Source organism: Manis pentadactyla, chromosome 10, assembly GCF_030020395.1.
Source record: "Manis pentadactyla isolate mManPen7 chromosome 10, mManPen7.hap1, whole genome shotgun sequence".
Lineage (NCBI taxonomy): Eukaryota > Metazoa > Chordata > Mammalia > Pholidota > Manidae > Manis > Manis pentadactyla.
In genome coordinates, this window is record NC_080028.1 from 11,872,958 (window position 1) to 11,893,336 (window position 20,379).

The 20,379-nt window shown below is 44.1% G+C and overlaps 2 protein-coding genes across 10 annotated transcripts in view; both read right to left on the bottom strand.

Moving 5' to 3' along the window:
* TOM1 (target of myb1 membrane trafficking protein) overlaps window positions 1–7,857 on the bottom strand; it is a 37,718-nt gene extending 29,861 nt beyond the window's left edge. For all 3 annotated transcript variants that reach the window (XM_036891577.2, XM_036891575.2, XM_036891581.2), the window contains exon 1: window positions 7,691–7,857. In XM_036891577.2, coding sequence (XP_036747472.2) covers window positions 7,691–7,742 — 52 coding nt within the window. In that variant the 5' untranslated portion in view covers window positions 7,743–7,857. The remainder of the gene's footprint in view (window positions 1–7,690) is intronic.
* A 3,184-nt stretch (window positions 7,858–11,041) lies between these two features.
* Window positions 11,042–20,379, bottom strand: part of HMGXB4 (HMG-box containing 4) — a 28,744-nt gene continuing 19,406 nt past the window's right edge. For all 7 annotated transcript variants that reach the window (XM_036891208.2, XM_036891207.2, XM_057486417.1 and 4 more), the window contains 5 exons: window positions 19,371–19,435; window positions 18,273–18,378; window positions 17,654–17,823; window positions 13,672–13,794; window positions 11,042–13,160 (listed from right to left, as the gene is read on the bottom strand). In XM_036891208.2, the coding sequence (XP_036747103.1) occupies window positions 13,116–13,160; window positions 13,672–13,794; window positions 17,654–17,823; window positions 18,273–18,378; window positions 19,371–19,435 (509 nt within the window). In that variant the 3' untranslated portion in view covers window positions 11,042–13,115. The remainder of the gene's footprint in view (window positions 13,161–13,671; window positions 13,795–17,653; window positions 17,824–18,272; window positions 18,379–19,370; window positions 19,436–20,379) is intronic.

Below are 20,379 nucleotides of genomic sequence, written 5' to 3' on the forward strand. Positions count from 1 at the left end.
TGAATCACCGAATTTTGTCCACCAGACAGCACTAGGCCCATGATAAACCTGCAGTACATGTTTGCTGAATGGCTGATTGAAGGATGAGGCCATATTCACCAGAACAACAAACCTTTGTAATACCTTAATTTAGGTGAAATACACCCAATCCCGATCCCTCAATGAGGGATCGTCCCTCATTGATCCCTTAGTAGCTGCTGTGTAGAATCCTAATCTTTTTTCCAACCGTCAGTCCTCTGAATATTTCTAAAAGGCACCATGTCCTCCTGTGATCTGTTCTCCACACTGATTTCCTCGGTGCCTGTGACCACTCCACTCTGCCAACCTAGCTCTGGTGATGCCCAGCACAGCCCTGGGCCTCTAGCACAGCAGCCTTCGTCCTGAGCTCTAGAGCCTTCGTCATTCTGACCGATCCCCCCGAGGCGCAGGCCGGCTGGGCCGTCCTTCTGGAAATGCAGTGAGGGAACTCACTCACCTGCCCCACTGGGATATTGTATTTGTATTACTGCATCCTGTGCGTTAGATATTCATTAATTCCGCTGCGCAGAGCTGGCTCCAACAGAATTTGTCATTGTGACAGACACACAGACCCACAGTATTTAGCTTTCCTAGTCTCCCTGGAGCTAGAAGTGACCCTATGACTCAGTGCTGGCAGCAGAGACATAAGTGGAGTCCTCTTGGGCGGTTCCTGGGGAAGGTTCTGCATTCCTGATAAGGGAGGCGGCGGCAGCTGGTGCTCTCTTGGGCTTCCTGCTCCGTGGGGACAAGCATTAGGGTGACAGCAATATTCTAAAGGTGGGGAAGGGGGAGAAATATAGGAGGAACCATTATGAACAGATTCATTCTAGACAGAACCAGATATTCTCCCTCAAAGGGAAACCCAGAAGGCTCCTTTCAATTCTAAGTGGAAGCAATGAAGTGAAAAGTTAGGAGCGTGGGATCTGGATACAGACAAATCCCAGTTCAAGCCCTGACTTCAGCACTCATTTGCTATGTGACCCTGAGTGAACTCCTTAACCTCTCTGCGCCTCAGCTCCTCCTCTGCAGAGTGGGGACCATTAAAGGATTCACCTTCCAGGGTTGTCTGAGAAGGAAATGAGAGAATGCATTCCAAATGGTTTGTATCCTACCTGGCATACAGCAAGCATCAAGGAAAAAATTACTGATCATGCAAATATTAACCAAAAAATTAATATTTGAAAATTTCAAGTGCTCTTTTAAAATAGGCTTTTAAATTACATACCTACATATATATAATTCATATGTATATCTCTACATAAGTTGTACACATGAAACATGTATATTTTATTTGCCAATAAAAAGAAAAAAAAATTTACAGGGAAAAAAAAAATTACATACCTACAGAAGCCATATTTTTTTCCTCAGCCAGCAAACTGCCTTGAAGCCTACTTTCCAGATGAACAAATCTCTCTGGACTTAGCATGGAAAGTTCCGTCCGTTTCCTAAATTGCTGAGCTGTCCGTCCTCAAAACCCTGGCCGCCTCGCCCCTTCCATTCTGTAACCACAGGCCACAAGAGGAACCCTAAAATACTTCACAGAGGGCATCACTTCTGCCACCCACAAATTCAAAGTTGATGTAACTAATTATAGTACCTCACTGAAGAAAATTTCAATTAGACAGAGGGTTTTGTGAAACTATCCAGGTAAGAGGGAGCAAAGCCTGGAGAGCAGAGGCTTACGCGTCTGGTCAAGTGTCTGCCACATTCTCTTTTTCCCTCCTCCAACCTGGGAATGCAAGACGTTACTGACTCCTCCCTCTCTCTCCATCTCTTCGTCTCTCCCTATTTACTCCGCAGGATTGGCTCCTGTGATTGTGAAGGTCTGGCCCGTCCAGAATCTGCAGGGCCTGCCGGCGGACTGGAGACCCAGGAAACAGTGCAGCTGGAGCCCAAAGGCCTCCAGCTGACTGGATGAGGCCCATCCCCACTATGGAGGGTCATCTGCTTTACTCAAAGTCCACTGATTGAATGTTAAATCTCATCTAAAAATATTTTCACAGAAACATCTAGAATAATGTTTGACCAAATATCTGGGTGCCATGGCCCAGAGAAGTTGACACATAAAGTGAAGCACCCCAGGATTTATACTGTACCAACGCAAACAAGTTCTAATTGAACAGGAGACATCTGTCCGTCCTTAAATGCTCCTGGCTCCCCCCTCCTCTGCTGGCTCCCTTCCTCCCCTACCTTCCCTGTCACGCAGCAAAGCCCAGTTCCTCTCTGTGGGTCTTGCACAGCAGTTTGGTTCTCCACAGCTCTCCTCAGGGCTGTGTGTCAACTGCCAAGTTAACCAAGTAAGTCCATCGAGGTGTGGGTCCCTAGGAGGTTTTATCACTTGACTGGAGGACACAGCCAGGAAGGCAAGAGCTGGCACTTGAACCCAGATCTTCTGATCCAGGGTCCAAGCTGACCCTATTTGGACTGCTCCCATCTGAGTGACCAAAATGTGCCACCCAGTGTCATGTTAGGTGGGCTCACAGGCAAACAAAGCACTTTTAGAGTTGCTTATTTACTTTAGTGTAGAACAGAAAAACAATGTGAACTAGCTCCTGTGATTTCATGGGTATAATTACGTAGGATGAGGTAATATTAAAAATGGTGAGCCAAGAAAAGGAAACGACTATGGAAGGAAAACTAAAGGTGGCACAGAGGCTGACACCAATCACAGGGGAGGTGCCCGAGGGCAGGAGCCTGCAGAGCGCTGGCCTAGACAAAGCCCTCCTTGGTAGGAGGTAAAGAGTTAACTTGTCCTGAATCCCCCAGCTTCTCCGGGGGTGATGGCCCTGAGCTAATTAGCAGACACTGAGGGGTTTGTTTTTTTTTCTAAAACCAGAAGTGCGGAAATCCGGTACTTTATTCTTATTTCTTTGAGCTCAGTGAGGGAGCAAAACCTATTCACTAGCTCTATCCCCAGGGTTGGGCAAAGGCTTTATTTCCCCAGGGAGAATCGGCTCCACCCTGCAGCCTGAAACCTGACCTGTCTGTGAATGGGGCTGCCACCCAGCCAGTGAATGCTCTTTCCCCAGAGCCACCAGGACCAGCACAGAGGCTGGACCTGGCTCCCCCACTAACTCTGCTCCAGCAGTGATAACACCAATGAAAAACCCAACGGCGAATAATCACAGGCACTCACCTTCTGGCAAGCAGCGGGGCCAAGTGCTTCACCACGACAACACAACAGACTCCCAACACAGCAACCCAGCAACTCAGCGACCCCAACCGACCTGTGCTATTATTACCCTTATTTAACTGATAGGAAACAAGAACACAGAGGGTAAGTCACTTGCCCCAGGTAACAAAGCCGGTGAAGGCTGAACCAGGACTCAAAGTGTTTGGTGTGACTCTAGAGCTCATCCCAGATGCTGTGCTGTAGGTACTGGGCGGCCAGCTGTCACAGAGCCCTTTCCAGACATTGTTCCCTGTGAGCCTCCAGGCAGAGGCTTTTGGGCTGTTAACTTGGCTCCAGCAATTACAGATCAGGGAACTGGAGCGCTGAAGCATTACTGCTCTACAGGCAGGAGGTGGGGGCCGCTCTGACTCTGGGGGCCCAGGGCTGGAGCACCCTCAAGCATCTCTGACATGGGCACTCTGGGACCCCACTGTGAAGAACACTGCCCTCCATCACTCTTACTTCTGGCCGCTGGTTTGACCTGGGCATCAGTAAACTACAAACCCACGTGCCAAATTCAGTCTGCTTTTGGATGGGCCACAAACTAAAAATGGTCTCCACATTTTTAAATGGTTGAAAACAAACCCAAAGAAGAGTAGTATGTCATGACATGTGAAAATTACGTGAAATTCAAATTTTAGCAACCATTACTACAGTCTGATTGGAACAGTCACACCCCTTTACTGACATATTATCTATGCTGCCTTCCTGCTACAGTGGCTGAGTTGAGTAGTTCCAACAGAGGCCATATGGGCCACAAAACTGGAAATATTTACTACCTGGCCCTTTACAGATAAAGACCGCAGACTCTTCTTGAGTCTACCCTGCCGGTCAATGCAAGAATCCTCTTTCCAGCTTCCCTGCCCTCTGGCCTCTGCCTTCACACTTCCAGTGGTGGGCAGCTCACCGCCAACAAGGTGCCGCCCCATCTGTGACAGGCGCTGGGGACAGCTCTTTATGCTGGTGCTGCGCGCCCTTCATAGCTCTGCACTCTGCCTCTGAGCCTGGTGGGGGCGTTCCCATCGTTCCTCCCCAGGAGCCATCAGTTTCCCTCTTCCCCCAGGTCAATCCTTCCCTGCCTTCATCTGTCCCTCAGTTGCTCCTCGTCAGCACTCTGGGAAATAAAGGGAGAATATAGCATCCCTACATTATAGGTAAGGGGATGCGCAATGCGGAGGAACTGTGATAGAGTTCGGAACAGAACCACAGCTGGACCCAGGTCTCCTCTCGGCCAGCCTGCAGTCTGCTTGGCAACATCAGCGGAGTGTCCAGTTCGATTTCCAGCTCGTCATTCCCCTAACCACACACCACCCAGAGGGTCCGAGGTGTCCTCTCCTGCTACTGCCTGTGGTCTCCCATCCAGGACTCCCTCCTGCGCATCCCTGGCTTGGCTTTTGGGGATCCAAACGGGGCTCCCCCTCCCTTCCCCCTCTCCCATGCACCCCAGGGCTCAGTCTTAGGCTCTGAGCTCTTCTCCCTTCATAGCCAGCTACTGCCACCCCCACCCGGCTCCTGGGGTGCCGGTCCCTAGGGACTGCCCGAGTTTATAGTGTCTGTGGTTTGCAGGCTGCTTGCATGAGTCAGCTGGGTCTCCTGTTCAAAGTACCAGGGGTGAGCTGACAGCCAGAGATGGGAAATGGGATTCCTGGGTGGCTTTCTGCTGTCTGCCTATAAAACATAGCCAGTGAGATCTGTCTTCAGAGGATATTCGAACGGGTTTTGAAATCCTCGGAAGAAGAGGGCTGTGTCAACAGCACCTCATACTAATTATCTGGGATCCTTTCAGCCACAGGCTGCTGCCCTGGGAAGCTTGCCTACTAGAAGATAAGGGCTTGGGTCCTGGAAATGTGCACTGACCATGTGTGCACCATCAGCAGGAGAGCTCATCTATGCATGGAACAGTAACTGGATTTGGATCGGCCAAGGCAGTGTGGTGAGGATGCAGGAGGACCCGGGCTCGGAGCCGGAGAAACCTGGGCCTGGGTTCCTATCCTGGTTAGCTGTGAAGCCTTGGGAGGTGACGCTTCCCACAGAATTACTTTCGGTAAAACTGGAAAAAACAGCAAAATCCCATCATGAATATTAGTGACTAGGACACTAGCGTGGCACCTGGCACATGGTATTTGCTCACAAAATGTTACTTTCCTTTTCTTTCTTCCATCCTTACTGTGTGCCACAGACAATGCTAAGGGCCGAGGGTCCTGATAAATAAGGGACAGTCCCTGCTCTTAAGAAGTCCAGTCTAGCTGAGGAGACTCACATGTACAACTGCACACAGAATGGGACAGTGCTCTGGTAGTGTGATGATGGTGGAAATAATAAAAAGGAAGATGAGGACAGCAAGAGCTAATGTTTCTGCACTCAAAACGTACCAAGCACTCTCCAGGGAGGACTTCACTTCACTATCGCCACCACCCTGAGGGGTGAATGCTGTTACAGCCACCGTTCTGTCCAGGAGGAAGTGGAGAATCAGAGCCCCACAGGCAGACCGTGAGGAGGTCTGAGGAGCTAGGGTCACGGGAGAGCACCAAAGCACGTGGGTCAGGGAGGTGACACTGCCTGCGGCTTTGTAGGACACACACAGGAGCAGACAGAGGGAGCAGCAGGCACAAAAGGGTGTGTGCGGGTGGGCGAGAACTCTGTGACTAAGTGACACCCGCCCCTGATTAGCACCATCAGGACCCACTGTGCTCAGGCTGCCAACTCTACAGGGCTCTGCTGTCAACACGTGGATGGAGTTGGTAGGCTTGAGAAGAGATTATTTTCCTGCAGTTTACAGAAATACAAGTAGCTATGGTTTAATAGTATTCTCTTTGGACAGAGCATTTCTTGCCCAAGATAGGCAACTCTTCAGGGTCAGAAGAGAAGCTGTTTTCTTTTGATCAGCCAAAGCCCAAAGCCCAGGTGAGCTTTTCTAGAAAAGCTTCAGGAATATGTGGCACTGACTTTGAAGGTCAGATTTTTTTTTTGACGTATGAAGTCTCAAGCCTGGTCTGTGATGTAAGTGGTATTATCTGTAATTGGAGAAAGAAAGATGAGAAGAGAGCTGACTTCTCTTTTCAACTCCAAAATTATGGTTCAAGTGTGTGTGTGTGCATGACAGAGAGAGAGAGAGTGTTTCTGAGAGGGAAGATTCCCCTCTCTGGTCCACTCGTGTAAATCCTTGACTACCACCCCTCTCCAGGAGATTTGATTACAAAACCTCAGAGAAGCCACAAACAGCATGATTACAACACAGAGCTGGGATGAGACTTTAAGTGAGGTTTATCGTCCAAGATAGTAAGGATGGAAAGAATGCCTTGTCTAAGAGATCCAATTTTCCCAGTCTGGCTTTAAGGCTAAAAACCATAAAGAAGATGAAGAGAGAATTTCACTGTATTGCCCAAGGTTTCTTCCTTCAAGGAGGAGGCACCCCAGACTGTCCCAGGAGAGGAGTTAGCTCTTAGGGCCACGGCCAGTGGGTCCTCCAGCGTTGCTGTGCTGGAGTATCTATGGAACTCACTGCCCAGCTATTTTCAGGGATTCCCAACCCTCACTTAGTGGTATCTCAGTAACAATGATAAATATTACCACTTTCCTTTATATAGCACTGGCCACGTGCCAGGCAGTGTTCTAAGTAGTTTACATTTATTAGCGTTTAACTTTCAGGACAACCGCGCTGAGGTAGGAACCATTACTATACCCTAATTACAGGTGAGAAAACCTGGGCACAGAGAAGCAACGTCACAGAACTAGTAAGTCTCTTGTTAGCAGGGTGCAGGAGGGCCAGGGGACCCGGGCTCTGAGTAAGCCTATGTCTCAGGCCCGAGTGCTGGGCTGTCCCACCCATTGAGAGATGACGGAGGCCGCGTCAGGGGGTTTCTAAGATCGTTCCCAGCTCAGAGGGTCTGCGACTCCATGCAGCCGATCTCTTGCTGGTTAGTGAGGGCTGCGTAGGCAGGCACGTTCAGAGACCTTGGTCTTTCAGGCCGCGCTGCCGCCTCGCTGGGCGGGTTCCCAGCGTCCAGCCCGGGCGCGGGGAACGCAGTGCTGCCCGGCCTCCGCCCGCTCGTCGCCCGCCCAGACGCCAAGCCCTGGTCTCCTGGTCCGGACAGCCCGGCAAGCCAGGAAGATGGTCGGAGCCCAGGCGGCGCGACCAGGGCTGAGGGAGCGACGAGGGAAGCAGTCCACCGGCCCCTGATCGGCAAAACCACCCAGTCTCTTAAATACCCGAAACTTTCTTCCAGCATTCGGGAACCCAGCAGGGGCACATTGGCTGAGGCGCAGCTGCCCAGACCTGCCCTCTCTCTCTACCTGTTGGCTCCCGGGAGAATCCATCACAAGCCGAGGCTTCCTAATGGGCCACAGCTTTGTCAGTCAAGGTAGGCAGGGGTAATGGGCGGGGACAGGTCCGGGAGGCACAAGCCAGGCTCGTTCCCCTCGCTGCTTCCCTCCGGTGGGTGACTCGGGACCTAGAGGTGCCCTGAGGTGCCGGGGCTGGTCGGGGCTCAGGGGACTCACCGATGCGCTGTCCCACTGGAGAGCTGAACGGGTTCCCCAGGAGAAAGTCCATTGCCACCGCTGTCCCAGCCACCAACCCTAGGAATCAGCTGACAGCAACCGCCAGCGCCTCCGACCCGTCACGTGACGCGCCGGACGGTCCGAGAGGAGGTGCCAGTGGGGGCGGGGCGGAGCGAGTGTGGAGTGCGGCCACAGACCCCGCCCCTGACGCAGAGGGCCGGACGCCCCGGCGGCGGGCGATGACCTCACCGCAGCTTACTCTGCGTCAGCTGACGTCACGCTGACGAAGGTCGGTCGCAGACCTGGGTTGGGAGGGTGGGCTGTGTAAGCCACGCCCTCGACACGTTTAAAAAAGGGTTGGGACGTGGTCCAGCGAGCTCCTCGTATAATTTGCTAAGCCGGGTATCAGAGCAGGGAAGTAACTTGGGTAAGATTGGGGAGCAAGCTCAGACCACAGCTCTCATTCCTAGTGTCAGCCCTTGGGGCCTCACTTTGCCTACTCGCCACCACCCCTCCCTGCCATGATAGTACTCTTCCCATCTGATAAGGAGGCCTCCCTGTTGCAGGATGTACTCTGCTTGCAGCTCAGATAGGTCTACCTCAAACTGGAGGCCAGGGGCTTGCGATCTTTTGACACTGAACGAACTCCATGAGTTACAGCTGGGGAGTGGCGAGAGCCCAGGGTGGCAGAAAGCCCACAAATGTAGACCCGAGTGGGGCCACTAATACTGGATTGTTCAAACAGTGCAGTTTACAATTTCTCTGGATGCTGGAATTAGATCAAGGACTCAATTTTTTTTTTTTTTTAGGTCACAGGCTTTGAGGATTCTAAGCCACGTGTCTTTCTTAAAAAAGGCAGAAATAGTTTGATTCTGAGAGTTTCTTAAGTCTCCGAAGTATAGCAGTGAACTCCAAGTTAAGAATTAAGACTCTCAAAGGCCTTTCACAGCTTTGTAATTTTAAGTAGTTTCAACCTTCCTGATTGTGTAACATGTTTCAGGTACTTGCCTACACATTAAGGTTTGTGATATGTTGATTTTCTTTTTTCTTCTAATGACACACTCCAAAAGATATAAAAACCACCGTTTTGGTAGTTAAAAGCTAGTGAAGTGTGCTTTAGTATTTATTATGACGTTTTGTGATTTTTAAATTTGAAAGGCTAGTAAATTGCACACTAGAATGATGGAAAGCCTGTTAGAACTTACTGCCATATGTTAACCTGTTTGAGCAGCCACAGGGGCTGATATCTTTACTGTATAATATAAAAACTTTATGGAAGTCATATACTCCTGTGCTGTAAATTTTAGTAATGCTCAGGAGACCTGTTAATAAATGCCCTTCTCCTCGCAAGTCTAGATGATCCGTGAGGGCTTAGATACTACGTCTATTGTGCTCACCACTGTAATCTACCACTATGACTAACATTAAAATTTAAATCAATCTACTTTTCAATAATGGCTTTTGGACTGTAAAGCAGGCTGTACATTTAAGATGGCCTTTATATCAGGTACCTTCCATGTTTTTCTACATTTAAGCATATTACTTGATTGTATGAAGGATATTTAGCATGAACTTCTTCTGGATTCTTCCAGAAGAGCCTTTAACACTCCCATGTTGGGTGGTGATTTACCATAAGGTTTTGCCTTCTTGCGTGGGTATAAAGTGATTATGGGCAGAAGATCTTGACTTTACTGCCAAGAATGAAACAGCTGTTAAGTTTTATCCTTCATGGTAAAAAAGCAGAAACAACAAACATACTCCCAGAGAGTGGAATCGTATTAACTTAATGCAATCAGAATACCATATAGCTATTAAATAAGAAATGGAAGTATGTGGCTTTTGTCAACACGATAGGTTGTAAATGGAAAACATTAAGTGTAGTACAAAGCTGATTATGTTTTAAAAGTATCTGCTAATAAGGAACTTATTTAGTAAAAGGTCTTGTTTTAGTTTTCCCTTTTAAGGGTTTTAGCAATATTACTATCAAATGCGTAAGCAAATAAGCCCCTTAAGACTGACATATAGTTGCCTCCTTAGTGCAGTAGGCAGCGCGTCAGTCTCATAATCTGAAGACTGACATATAAGTGTACTATGATCTATTATATCAGTACTTTTAGACAAAAGTCAAGATACTTTGCCTTCAAAGTTTAAAGACAATAGCATGACAAGAAAGTGAGGCCTGTATAGTAAAAGCCAGCAAGGACAAAAGGACATTTGAATAATGAAAAGGTCTTGGATGATTTTCCTACAATCACATTTGCTCAGGACTGTAGATAATGGAGGATTATGATGAATTACATACACGATTTAACTTTGAAAGTGGCTTGGGGAAGAAAGAGAACCTAGGTGTTGGTGTCAGCCATACCAGTGTGCTTATTCTGGCTTTGCCATTTACTAATGTATAACCTTAGGAAAAATACTTTCCTGCATCTCACTTGTAAAGCGGGGTAATACTCATAAAGCTTTTGGGAGGATTAAGAGAGGTAAAATATGCAATCACTCCATAATAGTCACTCAGCAATATGAAGGTCTCTTCCTTGTAGCCTTTCCATAAGAAGTTGGCCTTTCAATCAATCATTATATTTCACTATTTATGACTATTAACACCTTGTGTTTGTATTGAAATTTTTACCTAGAGGTCAAATCTCCATATATTAAATGTTCAGAATATTATTTAACATTCATGTCAAGCTGGCTGGCTGCAGGTCTGGAAGTAGGGAATTGGCATTAACACTCTTTTACAGATGGAACTTCGGATGCTTATAAAGATTAAGTGACTTACCAACATCACTCACTGAGTCAGGACAGTGCCAGAACAGCGTTAAATATACTTAAGCACATGATTTAGATGTGATCCTTATACAAGATGGAAAGGTATTTTCTTGAGTTAGGCCAACACCATAATGTACATACAATTTCATGTGCTAGTGAATAGAGGCACTATTCTGTATAATAAAAAACTTTATGTTTTATATTATACAGCCCTATGCTTATCAGGGCCATTGGGTTTGCAATTGATGAGAAGACTATTTATGACTATTAACACCTTGTGTTTGTATTGAAATTTTTACCTAGAGGTCAAATCTCCATATATTAAATGTTCAGAATATTATTTAACATTCATGTCAAGATGATAAGAAGATTCCACTATGTAAAAGTTAAATATATAGAAACAGAGCAAGATATGTGTTAGGAAAATGGCTAAGTCAGAAATTTAACCTTTATTCCTGACAAATTTTTCTTTTTAAGAGAATTATGGTAGGATATAATGTGAACGTGGATAAGTTTTATAGTTTTGTAGCAACTTTGGTTAGCAGCAGGGAAAAGATGGCTGAGACTGGACTACAAATATTAAAAATGTGATTTTTAATAACAGAAGTACAAAATTTTATTTCTTTATACAACTGTAATGGGATTTGGATCAAACTGCTAGAATTTATTTAAAAAACAAAATAAAACAATGATATAAAAACTGCAAGAAGGTCTGAATCCAAAGTTTTTCCTCTAATAGTACCAAATACCACAAGGTACAGATTATTATACAAATGTGTACAAATTTTAAATACAAAGACAATAGGGTTGGATTTTAAAGGAAAACAAACAAAAAAGGTCTTCGTCAGGATTACATTAATGTGTACAATGACAATGGTAAGACTGACTTCTTTCTGTACCAATCCATGTCTTCAAGGCCCCTACTCGATAACCTGTGTCAAACAGGAAACTTGCATGGGTAGCGATGAGGCACAGTATAGGTTCTAACACATGAAATCAAAACAAGCTTTCTGTTCATCTTGACTTTGGTTCCCAAATATTCCTGTGTCCTTCTGTTTCCCCAACGAAATCTCAGAACTACTCTGGACTGAGAAGGGCATTCAGCAGCCAGAATACCTTTAAGGAACAAAGCCCTGCGAACACATTGGTGGGGAGAAGGCAGGCCTCAAACAGGAAGTGGGCTGGCTGCACTGTCCTCAGAGATGTCCCTGGTGCCGCAGTGCTTCTTCTAGGCCAGGGCAAGATAGCAGTTACCTTAGAGCTCGGTTTTGTCAGGAATCTCACACCAAGTTTAAAACCAACCCTCAAGTGTTCAACTGTCTTCACTGGAACTGGGAAGAGAAAGTCTGGTTTTGGAAATAAGGGCAGCTGGGAATAGTAACATTCCTTTTTATTTTAATTTTTTGACATTATTGAATTTTAAAGAATTAAAATCCCAACATAATGATTCCTTCTTGAGGCATGATACCTTAATATGCAGATGATTTGTAGTTTTCGGAGGAGACCAGAGGATGGAAGAAACGACAAATCTCTATCTTCCACATGCTGTTGCTGGTGGAGGCTTTTGTTATTAAATTATATATACAGAAATTTACAGGATAAATTAAAATCAAAGAGATTTTGAAGAGTTAAATATACATAATTAAAACACACATTCACACGTGCACATAAATAAACCTACATGAGAATCAAGCACTTTTTTTGTAATTCATTTATGTGTGGAATGCAGAACGCTCTGCATGTACCCACCAGGAGAGCCAACTAGATAAACTCAAGAATCACGCACGACAAAGTTCATCATCTTACTCAACCACCAAGCAACTAAATAGCAAACCCTGTGAGGACTCAGTGGCTGAGCTAATATTGCCAACGGAAGATACCAGCAATTAGCTCTGCAGACCAAACATTCTGGATCAGCTCACAACATATGCAGCTCAACTGGTGGCATTAACTGCTTTACCCACTCCAAGATGTTCAGTGCTGTCAGGGCTCACATTAGTCCTTGGCCCCCTACTGTGGCTGCTAATGGCTACCAATGATTACAATAAATTTTGAGACATGGACACCTGTATAGCAAGAATTGGAATGGACCCCCTACTAAGCTCACCTGTGCCATCACAATAACTCTAAGATGGGAATGATTTTATCACCTCCCACCTAGGTCACTTCAAGTTGAAAGGCTTTGTACTTTCAGCCAACTGGCATCTGCCCATAATCCTCCCTATTAAATTTCAGACTGTAAGACAGGTAAGGCAAATGGTCAGTGATGGGTCTGGAGGTACAACTGAGCCTGGAAAAAAAATCACGTTTTAGCTATCCATAAAGAGATGCGTTTGGCACCCAGAACAAGCCCCCAGCCCCCAAGTTACATTGATTTTTAAGGCAGATTTACCCACCACAGGAGAGAAAAGAATCCCAAGCCCATATTCATGCCAAGGTTTCCTCTTGGCTAAATCATTGCCATTTCATAAAATTATTAAAAGCAAAGTAGTTACAGTCCTATGTATACATTGTACATTTTATATATATATATATATGTATATATATAAAAATTTAAAACCTATACCCAGAGGCCAGTAAAGGGATCTGGAACAGTCACATTATATACACAAACCAGCAGTGGGGTAGGATTCTGTCCCAGGATTCTTTGCTGTCACAGTCCAGGCATGATGTAAGCAATGTTATCTAGGGTGTTAGACTGGAAAACAAGGGGAAAAGGTTCAGATGAAGAGTACTTTACCTTAGTTCTGAGACATATTTTTTTGTTTAGGGCAGAGAGGTCAGAAAGAAAAACCAGAGTTAGAGAAAACTGTAAGAATGGAGACAGCACCCTGCTTCCTATTATATTAGGAGCTTTCTTGTTGATTTCTCCCACTGATTCTAGTAAAAAGAGTAAAAACACCGAAGCTCCTGTACTTTCTTTGTATGCAGAAGAGCAAACAGGACACACAGGAGTTGCAGTACTTCAGTGTCTAGAATGCTTCTTTCCAAAGAATGACTCTGGGAAATAGCATATTTTCTAGTTTCAATGAAAGCATGGTATGCATTCAACAATACAGCATCATTTTCCAAGGGCTAATATATGAAGGGAAAGCTATATGCCAGGAAGCCGTATGAGCTAGTGCCTGATAGAGCTCCTTACGGCAGGGCCTCTCTGGCTCCCAAGAGGTCTGGCCTCCAAAAATCCAAGGAAATTAAGGAAAACTCACCAAGACCTGTTTGGGACAGCCATTCAATTCAGGTAGTTGTGTGGTCAGACACGCCAAGGGGCCAAGTGCACAGATAATGGAATCCAGAAGCACAGACAAACTGCCAGACACTGCCACCATGCCCTGAAAGGACAGCATTTGGGGGAGGAGATAGTAACTGGAATCACACTCCTGAGGCTCCCTCCATGTCCTGGTTCATTTCCTTACATGGCTCTTTAAGTCTGGGGTGGTTCTGAAACTTGCAGCAGACATGGAAGGTATCTGTTCTGATAATTCTTTAAGTTGTTTAAAAAGAAATCTGGTGCAATACATTCCCAGGTTTCCCTTCCATATTCCTAACCTCTCTTACCCTCTATGTGACCTTGGGTTAGTCACTTAGAAATGGTAAAAAATGCCTTACCTACTACTCTGAAGAGCTGCTGAGTAGATTTATGGAGATCATGATACCACTTTTCTGGACTGAGTTGTTTACTCTCAAAAATAAGTGAATTTGGTTCATTTCAAATTTTAGGATTTTGTACAACTCATATTGACTGTATCTCTATGATTCAAAGAGGTAAGAAATAAGATTGCTTGCTGCAAATACTGCTGCCCAGCTCTTGTATAATCTGCTTTAACGAGGAGCACGGTGAAGGTACATCCTCTAGGGAGGCAGCATAGCAGACCCCTTTGGAGGCTGAGCTCTGGGTCAGGACTGCCGGGTCCAGAACCTGGCTCCCCAACTCAGTGCTTCTGTAATTGGGCCAGCTGCTTACTCTGCTCTGCCTGTAAAACAGAGTACTAATAACATCTGTAGCAGGCAAGAGATTAAGTGAGATACCAGATATAAAATGCCCTGGATATGCTTGGTACATGTTAAGTGCTCAGTAACTATTAGTAATTATTACTCTTATCACCAGTATCTTCCTCCCCAAAACTGCATGTCTGGCTACCTGCTAGGTCTCACTTTGGATACTTCTCAATCTCAATGTGCTGTAAAGAAAAATCAACGTCCCCCACACCCGCCTTAGCATCCGTTCTCTGCTAGAGTCACCACAACTCACACACTGCCCAGTCAAAAGGCCTGGCCATCGCTGACTCTCCCTTCTCCTGCTCCTCCCTGTTCGGGGTCTCCCCTCCCTACCTCCAAGGGAGGCCATGCAGCAAGGGGTTAAGGGCATGGACCCTGAGGTTGCACCACCAAATTCAAGTCTCTCTTTGAGCAATCAGGGAGCTGAACTCCAGAGTAAGTTTCTATTTTTCCTTCTGTAAAACATGGGTAACAAAACTCTGCCTCACAAAGCTGCAGTGTGAATTTAAATGAAAGAATTCATATATAGCACTCTGAACCAAAGCTGGTTGAGTAAGCATTCTACCAAAGTCAGAAACTAGTAATATTATTTCATTACTTTTGCTTTATGGTTAATTATAGCTAATATTTTATGGCTGACCCTTCTAATGGATTGTAAGCAACTTGAGGGCAGGAACCATGTCTTTTTCCTTTTTATTTCCCTCTGGTAACTACTGGTGTTCTGCACACAGTAAGCTCTCGAAAAACATTTGTTGGATTCAAATCTCTGTCCTATCTAGACTAGGTTATTGTTAGAACTTCTCCCCAGTTCTGGTCTCTCTTCACTCCTAACCTAAAACAGAAAACCAAGTGAGAGCACTGATCACATCCCTTCCTACTTAAAAAATCCCTACAGTTCCTGAAGAGCAAAGCATAAACACTTCAGAACACCAATGAAGCCCCTCTGTAATTCGGGCTGTAGCCTTAATTTTCTGCCTTCCTCCACCTTATATGTTGGATGTTCTAGTTTTTCATTTTAGTAGTAAAGCCCTTTTCCAAATAAAACTATGTGGAACCTCAATATATAAACAGCTAAAAGATCTCGTTAAAGTGGGAGTGGAGGTGCCTAGGGCCCCCCAAGGGCCTCCTTTCACCGATTTCTGCAGAAGAGCCTGAGGTTGAGAAACAGAGGTACACCCTATGGTCCCCGTGTGGAGCACCTCTCCCCACCTCCTCCAGAGACAGACCCCCCTCATCCTTTCAGGTCTGCGGGAATGCCCCCCACCCTCCTCTTCACAGAGCCTGCCTACCTCTCCCTACGGCTACTCTAACTGCTTCAGCTAGCCTGGAACAGAATGAGAAGGAGGTCAGAAGTGAGGCAAGCCGGGCTCTATCACCAACAGTTGTGTAAACTTGTAGTAGTCACTTAATTTCATTAAGTTTCTGGTATTCAGTCTTTAAATGAGTTAACTGTGTAAATCAATGCTCGTAGTAATTTCAGGTGGCATATGGGTGAATAATAATTATTTTGATATACATCCATTTCAATGTATGTTAGGGAAAAATTAGAATATCATATTTATGATATCAAGGATACTATTGTGAAAGCATGGATAGAGTTAAGTAAAAATGTAAGGTAAATAATAGTATAAGTGGTATATGAAAACTAAAATTGTGAGGATATATGCAAATGATTAGTCTGGAAAAAAGCAGACTAGAGGGGGAATGGGGAATGACTGTTAATGGCTATGGAGTTTCTTTTGGGGGTAATGACAATGTTCAGGAATTAGTGATGGGTCCATAATTCTGTAAATATATTAAAAACCCTAAGTTCTAGTTCAAAGGGGTAAACTTTATGGTATGTGATTATGTCTCAACAAGACTGATATATTAAAAAAAGTGGACTCCAGAATCTTCAAAATTCTTTCCCTTTTCTGGCCTAAAAATATATAACTCTGTATATGTAACTCTCATAGCAACTGCTCACAGAAGCTGGCTTGTTTTAATTTTCTAATTATGTATATATTCTATCTTTCCAATTAGATCGTAAGTTTCCTGATGATAGGAAATCATCAGGAAGCTATTCAAAACTGCCACTCCCCCAAGTTTATGGGACAATGCCTAGATACTCAACAAATACTTGCTAAACTGAATGGGAATATTAGACGACATCTGGACTATGGAAAGTGCATATGACAAATCCTTTTTACTTTTTGGGAAATGTGGGAATGACTAAATATGAAAAATAAATGAGCGTCCCAGAATATTTTATTCTGGAAATGCCTATATCCATTTAAATATCTGAGCCTCTATGAAAGTACTCTAGTTGTTTTGACACCTGTTAAATATTTACAAACTAGCCAAAGAACTTAAATAACCTTCATCTCTTTTGGCCATTGGCATTTTATTTGCTGAATAATAATTCACTTTCCACATAGAAGCAGGTAAATAGTTTATATTCCTATACTGATTTCTGAGTTTAAAAATGGCTTTAGTAGCTTAGACCGATTTATTTGCTGAAATGTTCCAGGAAGACCTGGTGGAAAGCTAAAATACTACACTACTGAGTTAGCCAAGGAGGCAAATGATTAGAAACTGAATATGGTAATAGAAATGGGACACATAGCTTTGCAGGTTAAGTGATTTTAAAATTGAAGCTTACAAGGACAAAGATCTCCCTAGGGCACATAGTATTATATGATTCAAGTGAAAAGTAATGAAAAGCTTGAGAAATTCGATTTCCTTATTTGTAACCTATTTTCAAAGAAGTAGAGGAGCTCTTTCTTAATCCTCTATACAATCTAATCTGCCTATTCAAAATCTTGCAGGAAATGTGCAGAAAAATTCACTCTCTTAGAAGTACAAGTGAACAGAACTTCCATTTGATTTGTGCTCACTTTCTCCACTGAATACTCAAAAAATAAAAATGAGTTAGAGGGTTATATGTAAATTATATCTCAAATTAAAACTGGGAAAAAAATTTCTTTTTGTGCCCTTGTTTCAACAGTATGGTATTAATATAAACTTTGAGAGCCAGTAGGCAGATTCTAAATTTCCAGATGTTTCTATTACCACTTACCTTCTTTATCACTGTATCCTGAGCCCCTAGCATAATCTAGCATGCAGTAGTTGCCAAATGAATGCATGCAGAATGAGTAAATGGATTGAAATCATACCAGAAACTGGAGTCCTGCTGCTGACAGCTCTACTCACCTCGGTTTCCTGCAGGCGGTGTCCAATGAGGCTTAGGGACTCCCCCAGCAGCTGCAGATGAGCAGCAACATCAATGGGCTCTGTCTCAGGGGCTTTGGCTGGCGAGGCTGGTAACAGCATGGTGGTGGGTGGGGATTTCTTTTGGGGTGACAGTACTCCTGCAGAGGAAGCTGAGAACAGAGATGACAGAGAGAGAGAAAGCTTGCCTAGAGCCTTGAGCACCCCCAAAATGTTCTTCCTGATTTTCCCTTTTTATGAGCTATACCAATCATCTGCAAAACTATGGACTGTGGGCCAAATCTGGCCCATGACTGGTTTTTGTATGGCCTGTGAGCTAAGAATGGTTTTACATTTTTAAACTGGTTATAGAAAACAGAGATTATGTGTCAGAGAATGCACATGGCCGAAGGACCTAAAATATTTATTTTCTGGGCCTTTACAGAAAAAGTTTGCTGACTTCTGATTTACATTTTTCTAAATTTTTTTTGTAACTTCAGTAATAATACCTGGGTGTCAAGATCTGCTTCCACTATAGGCTGCTCTCCCTAGTTCCTGGTAAGAAAGCAGAGCGCACAGTGCATGAGGGAGAAGAACTCAAAGGATAGGAGGCACTCACTACCTTTTACTTTCACGGAACCTTCTGAGCTGGATGCTTTTCTTTTTACAGTTGTAGCTTCTGCTTTGTTCTGTTTGTGTTGCAGATACTGAGCTTTCTGCTTCCAAATCTGCAATCAGACCAGGGCAAAATAAATTAAAATAAATGAAAAAGAACAAAAAAGTGAAAGGGAAAGCAGTCAAGGAAAAGGAGAATGAAGGAAAGGAAACAGTGAGGGGGCAGACAGATGGCTAATGCTAACTATTAAGCTGACAGTCCCCAAACAGGCTTCAGACAGTGACTACAGCAGTATCTTAGTAGAGGACCACAGACACTCCAGAATGCTAACGGTCAGACCTCAGCATTGACTCTGAGATCACTTTAAGGTCAAAATGGAAAACCATGGAGTAAACATCTGGCTCAGTATTATGTCCATGTGGTTTAAATATTTCTTCTAAGCTGCTGGTTGGCAACACCAATAGTAGGATGACAATGACACAAAAAACAGAAACTAAAGATAACCTACCTGGGTGAAAAATATTTTGGTGGTTTCACCCAGATAAGCTGTCCCTCAGAGCAAGATGGTAATTATGATTCCTAGATCACCTTCATCATCATCTAATTGGAAAGTGACTGTAATGATTCAGATATGACCATCACTGACCATCACTGTCTTATTAGCCTCTTGCTATAGGGAATATTATTTGGTAATGGCTGATGAGGATGACGACATGGGACCTGCTTACTTAGTGAACACAGTCCAGCTTTTACTATTTGCACTGACTATTAAGTGGATAATTTTCCCCTGTCCTAAGATCATGGCCAACTAGGAGTGTTTGTAGTAAAGGGCTCTAACTGCAGATTCTCTTTTAATACTTTAATCACTGCTCAAGTTAGGTCATCTTTTGGCTCAAATGTAAGGTTGTTGGAAAAAAGTGAGATGAGGTTAGAAAAGGCAGTCTCCTTGCCCCTAGCTCCTCCCTTGGAGTGGGTTGGCATCACCAGGGGCAGTGCCCTTCCTCACTACTTTGAGTGTTGTCTGGCCTGATGACCTACAGCAGAATCACACATTCTGGAATGCATGAGGCAATGAAAAATGTATTCGTGATAAAGAGTACTTACCAGTTTGTCCTTTTCTGGCAACTGCTTCCATACCTCAGCCAGTTTTTTACTAAGTTCCCCAAAATCTGGTGTAAAAGAGTAAAAAAACCCAACACAGTAAAGATTTAGCTATAAATAAAACAGAAGATTCATTAAGAGCAAAAACTTAAAAAAGGGTTTTGAAGATCAGATTTAAATAGTATAAGATTCCTTCAGAAAACCAAACCAAACCCCATCACTTTTCTTGATTATTTTCTATAAGGAAGGGGGCTGTTTTGGTGGGGATGAGATATGCTCAAATTCTCACACATTTACTCTCTAGGGATTTAGTCCTTAAGCATCTCTGTGGTGTCTTTATTTGATCCCATGAGACAGGGCTTATCAATTTAGGTTAAAGAAAATATGTTACATAGAATTTGATAGAAGATAGAATTCTATTGAATTTCTGAGAGCTCAGAACCAAACAAGAATTTCTGCAGGGCACACAGAGCATCTTGGAAGCAATCCTCCAGGTGTGTAATGCTGCCCTCTTCACTGGATAGCAAGGTCGTGTGTTATAAAGCACATTCATATCTTTTATGGTACTTTCATGTATGCCTCACAACAACCTTGTTGAGAAGGTTGGGAAGCTATTTTACACCTTAGGCAAATGAGATTTGTAGAGATTAAGTGACTTGCCAAGTTCTGAGTGTAGTGTTTTTCTCACCTCGGCAACTTCTAATATAGAGACAAATGTGAACAATATTATGTAAGTCTAAGTTGCCCCACCGTAACTCCATGCCCAAGGGCAGTTTAAAGAAAAGGTCAGCTGTAGAATCTTGGAAATAAAACAACTGCATACTTATGCACTGTGCTTCAAAACTGGTACTGTTACTGTTTCCTATTTTATCAGTAAGAGATATTAATAGAAAGCTTATTCTTTCTTTTATGGATGGGGTAACTGAAGACAAAAATCTCAAGTGACTTGCAGAACTGAGGCAGGAATGAGATTTGTGTTCTTCTAATACTATGGGAAGAAGCTACCTGCTGA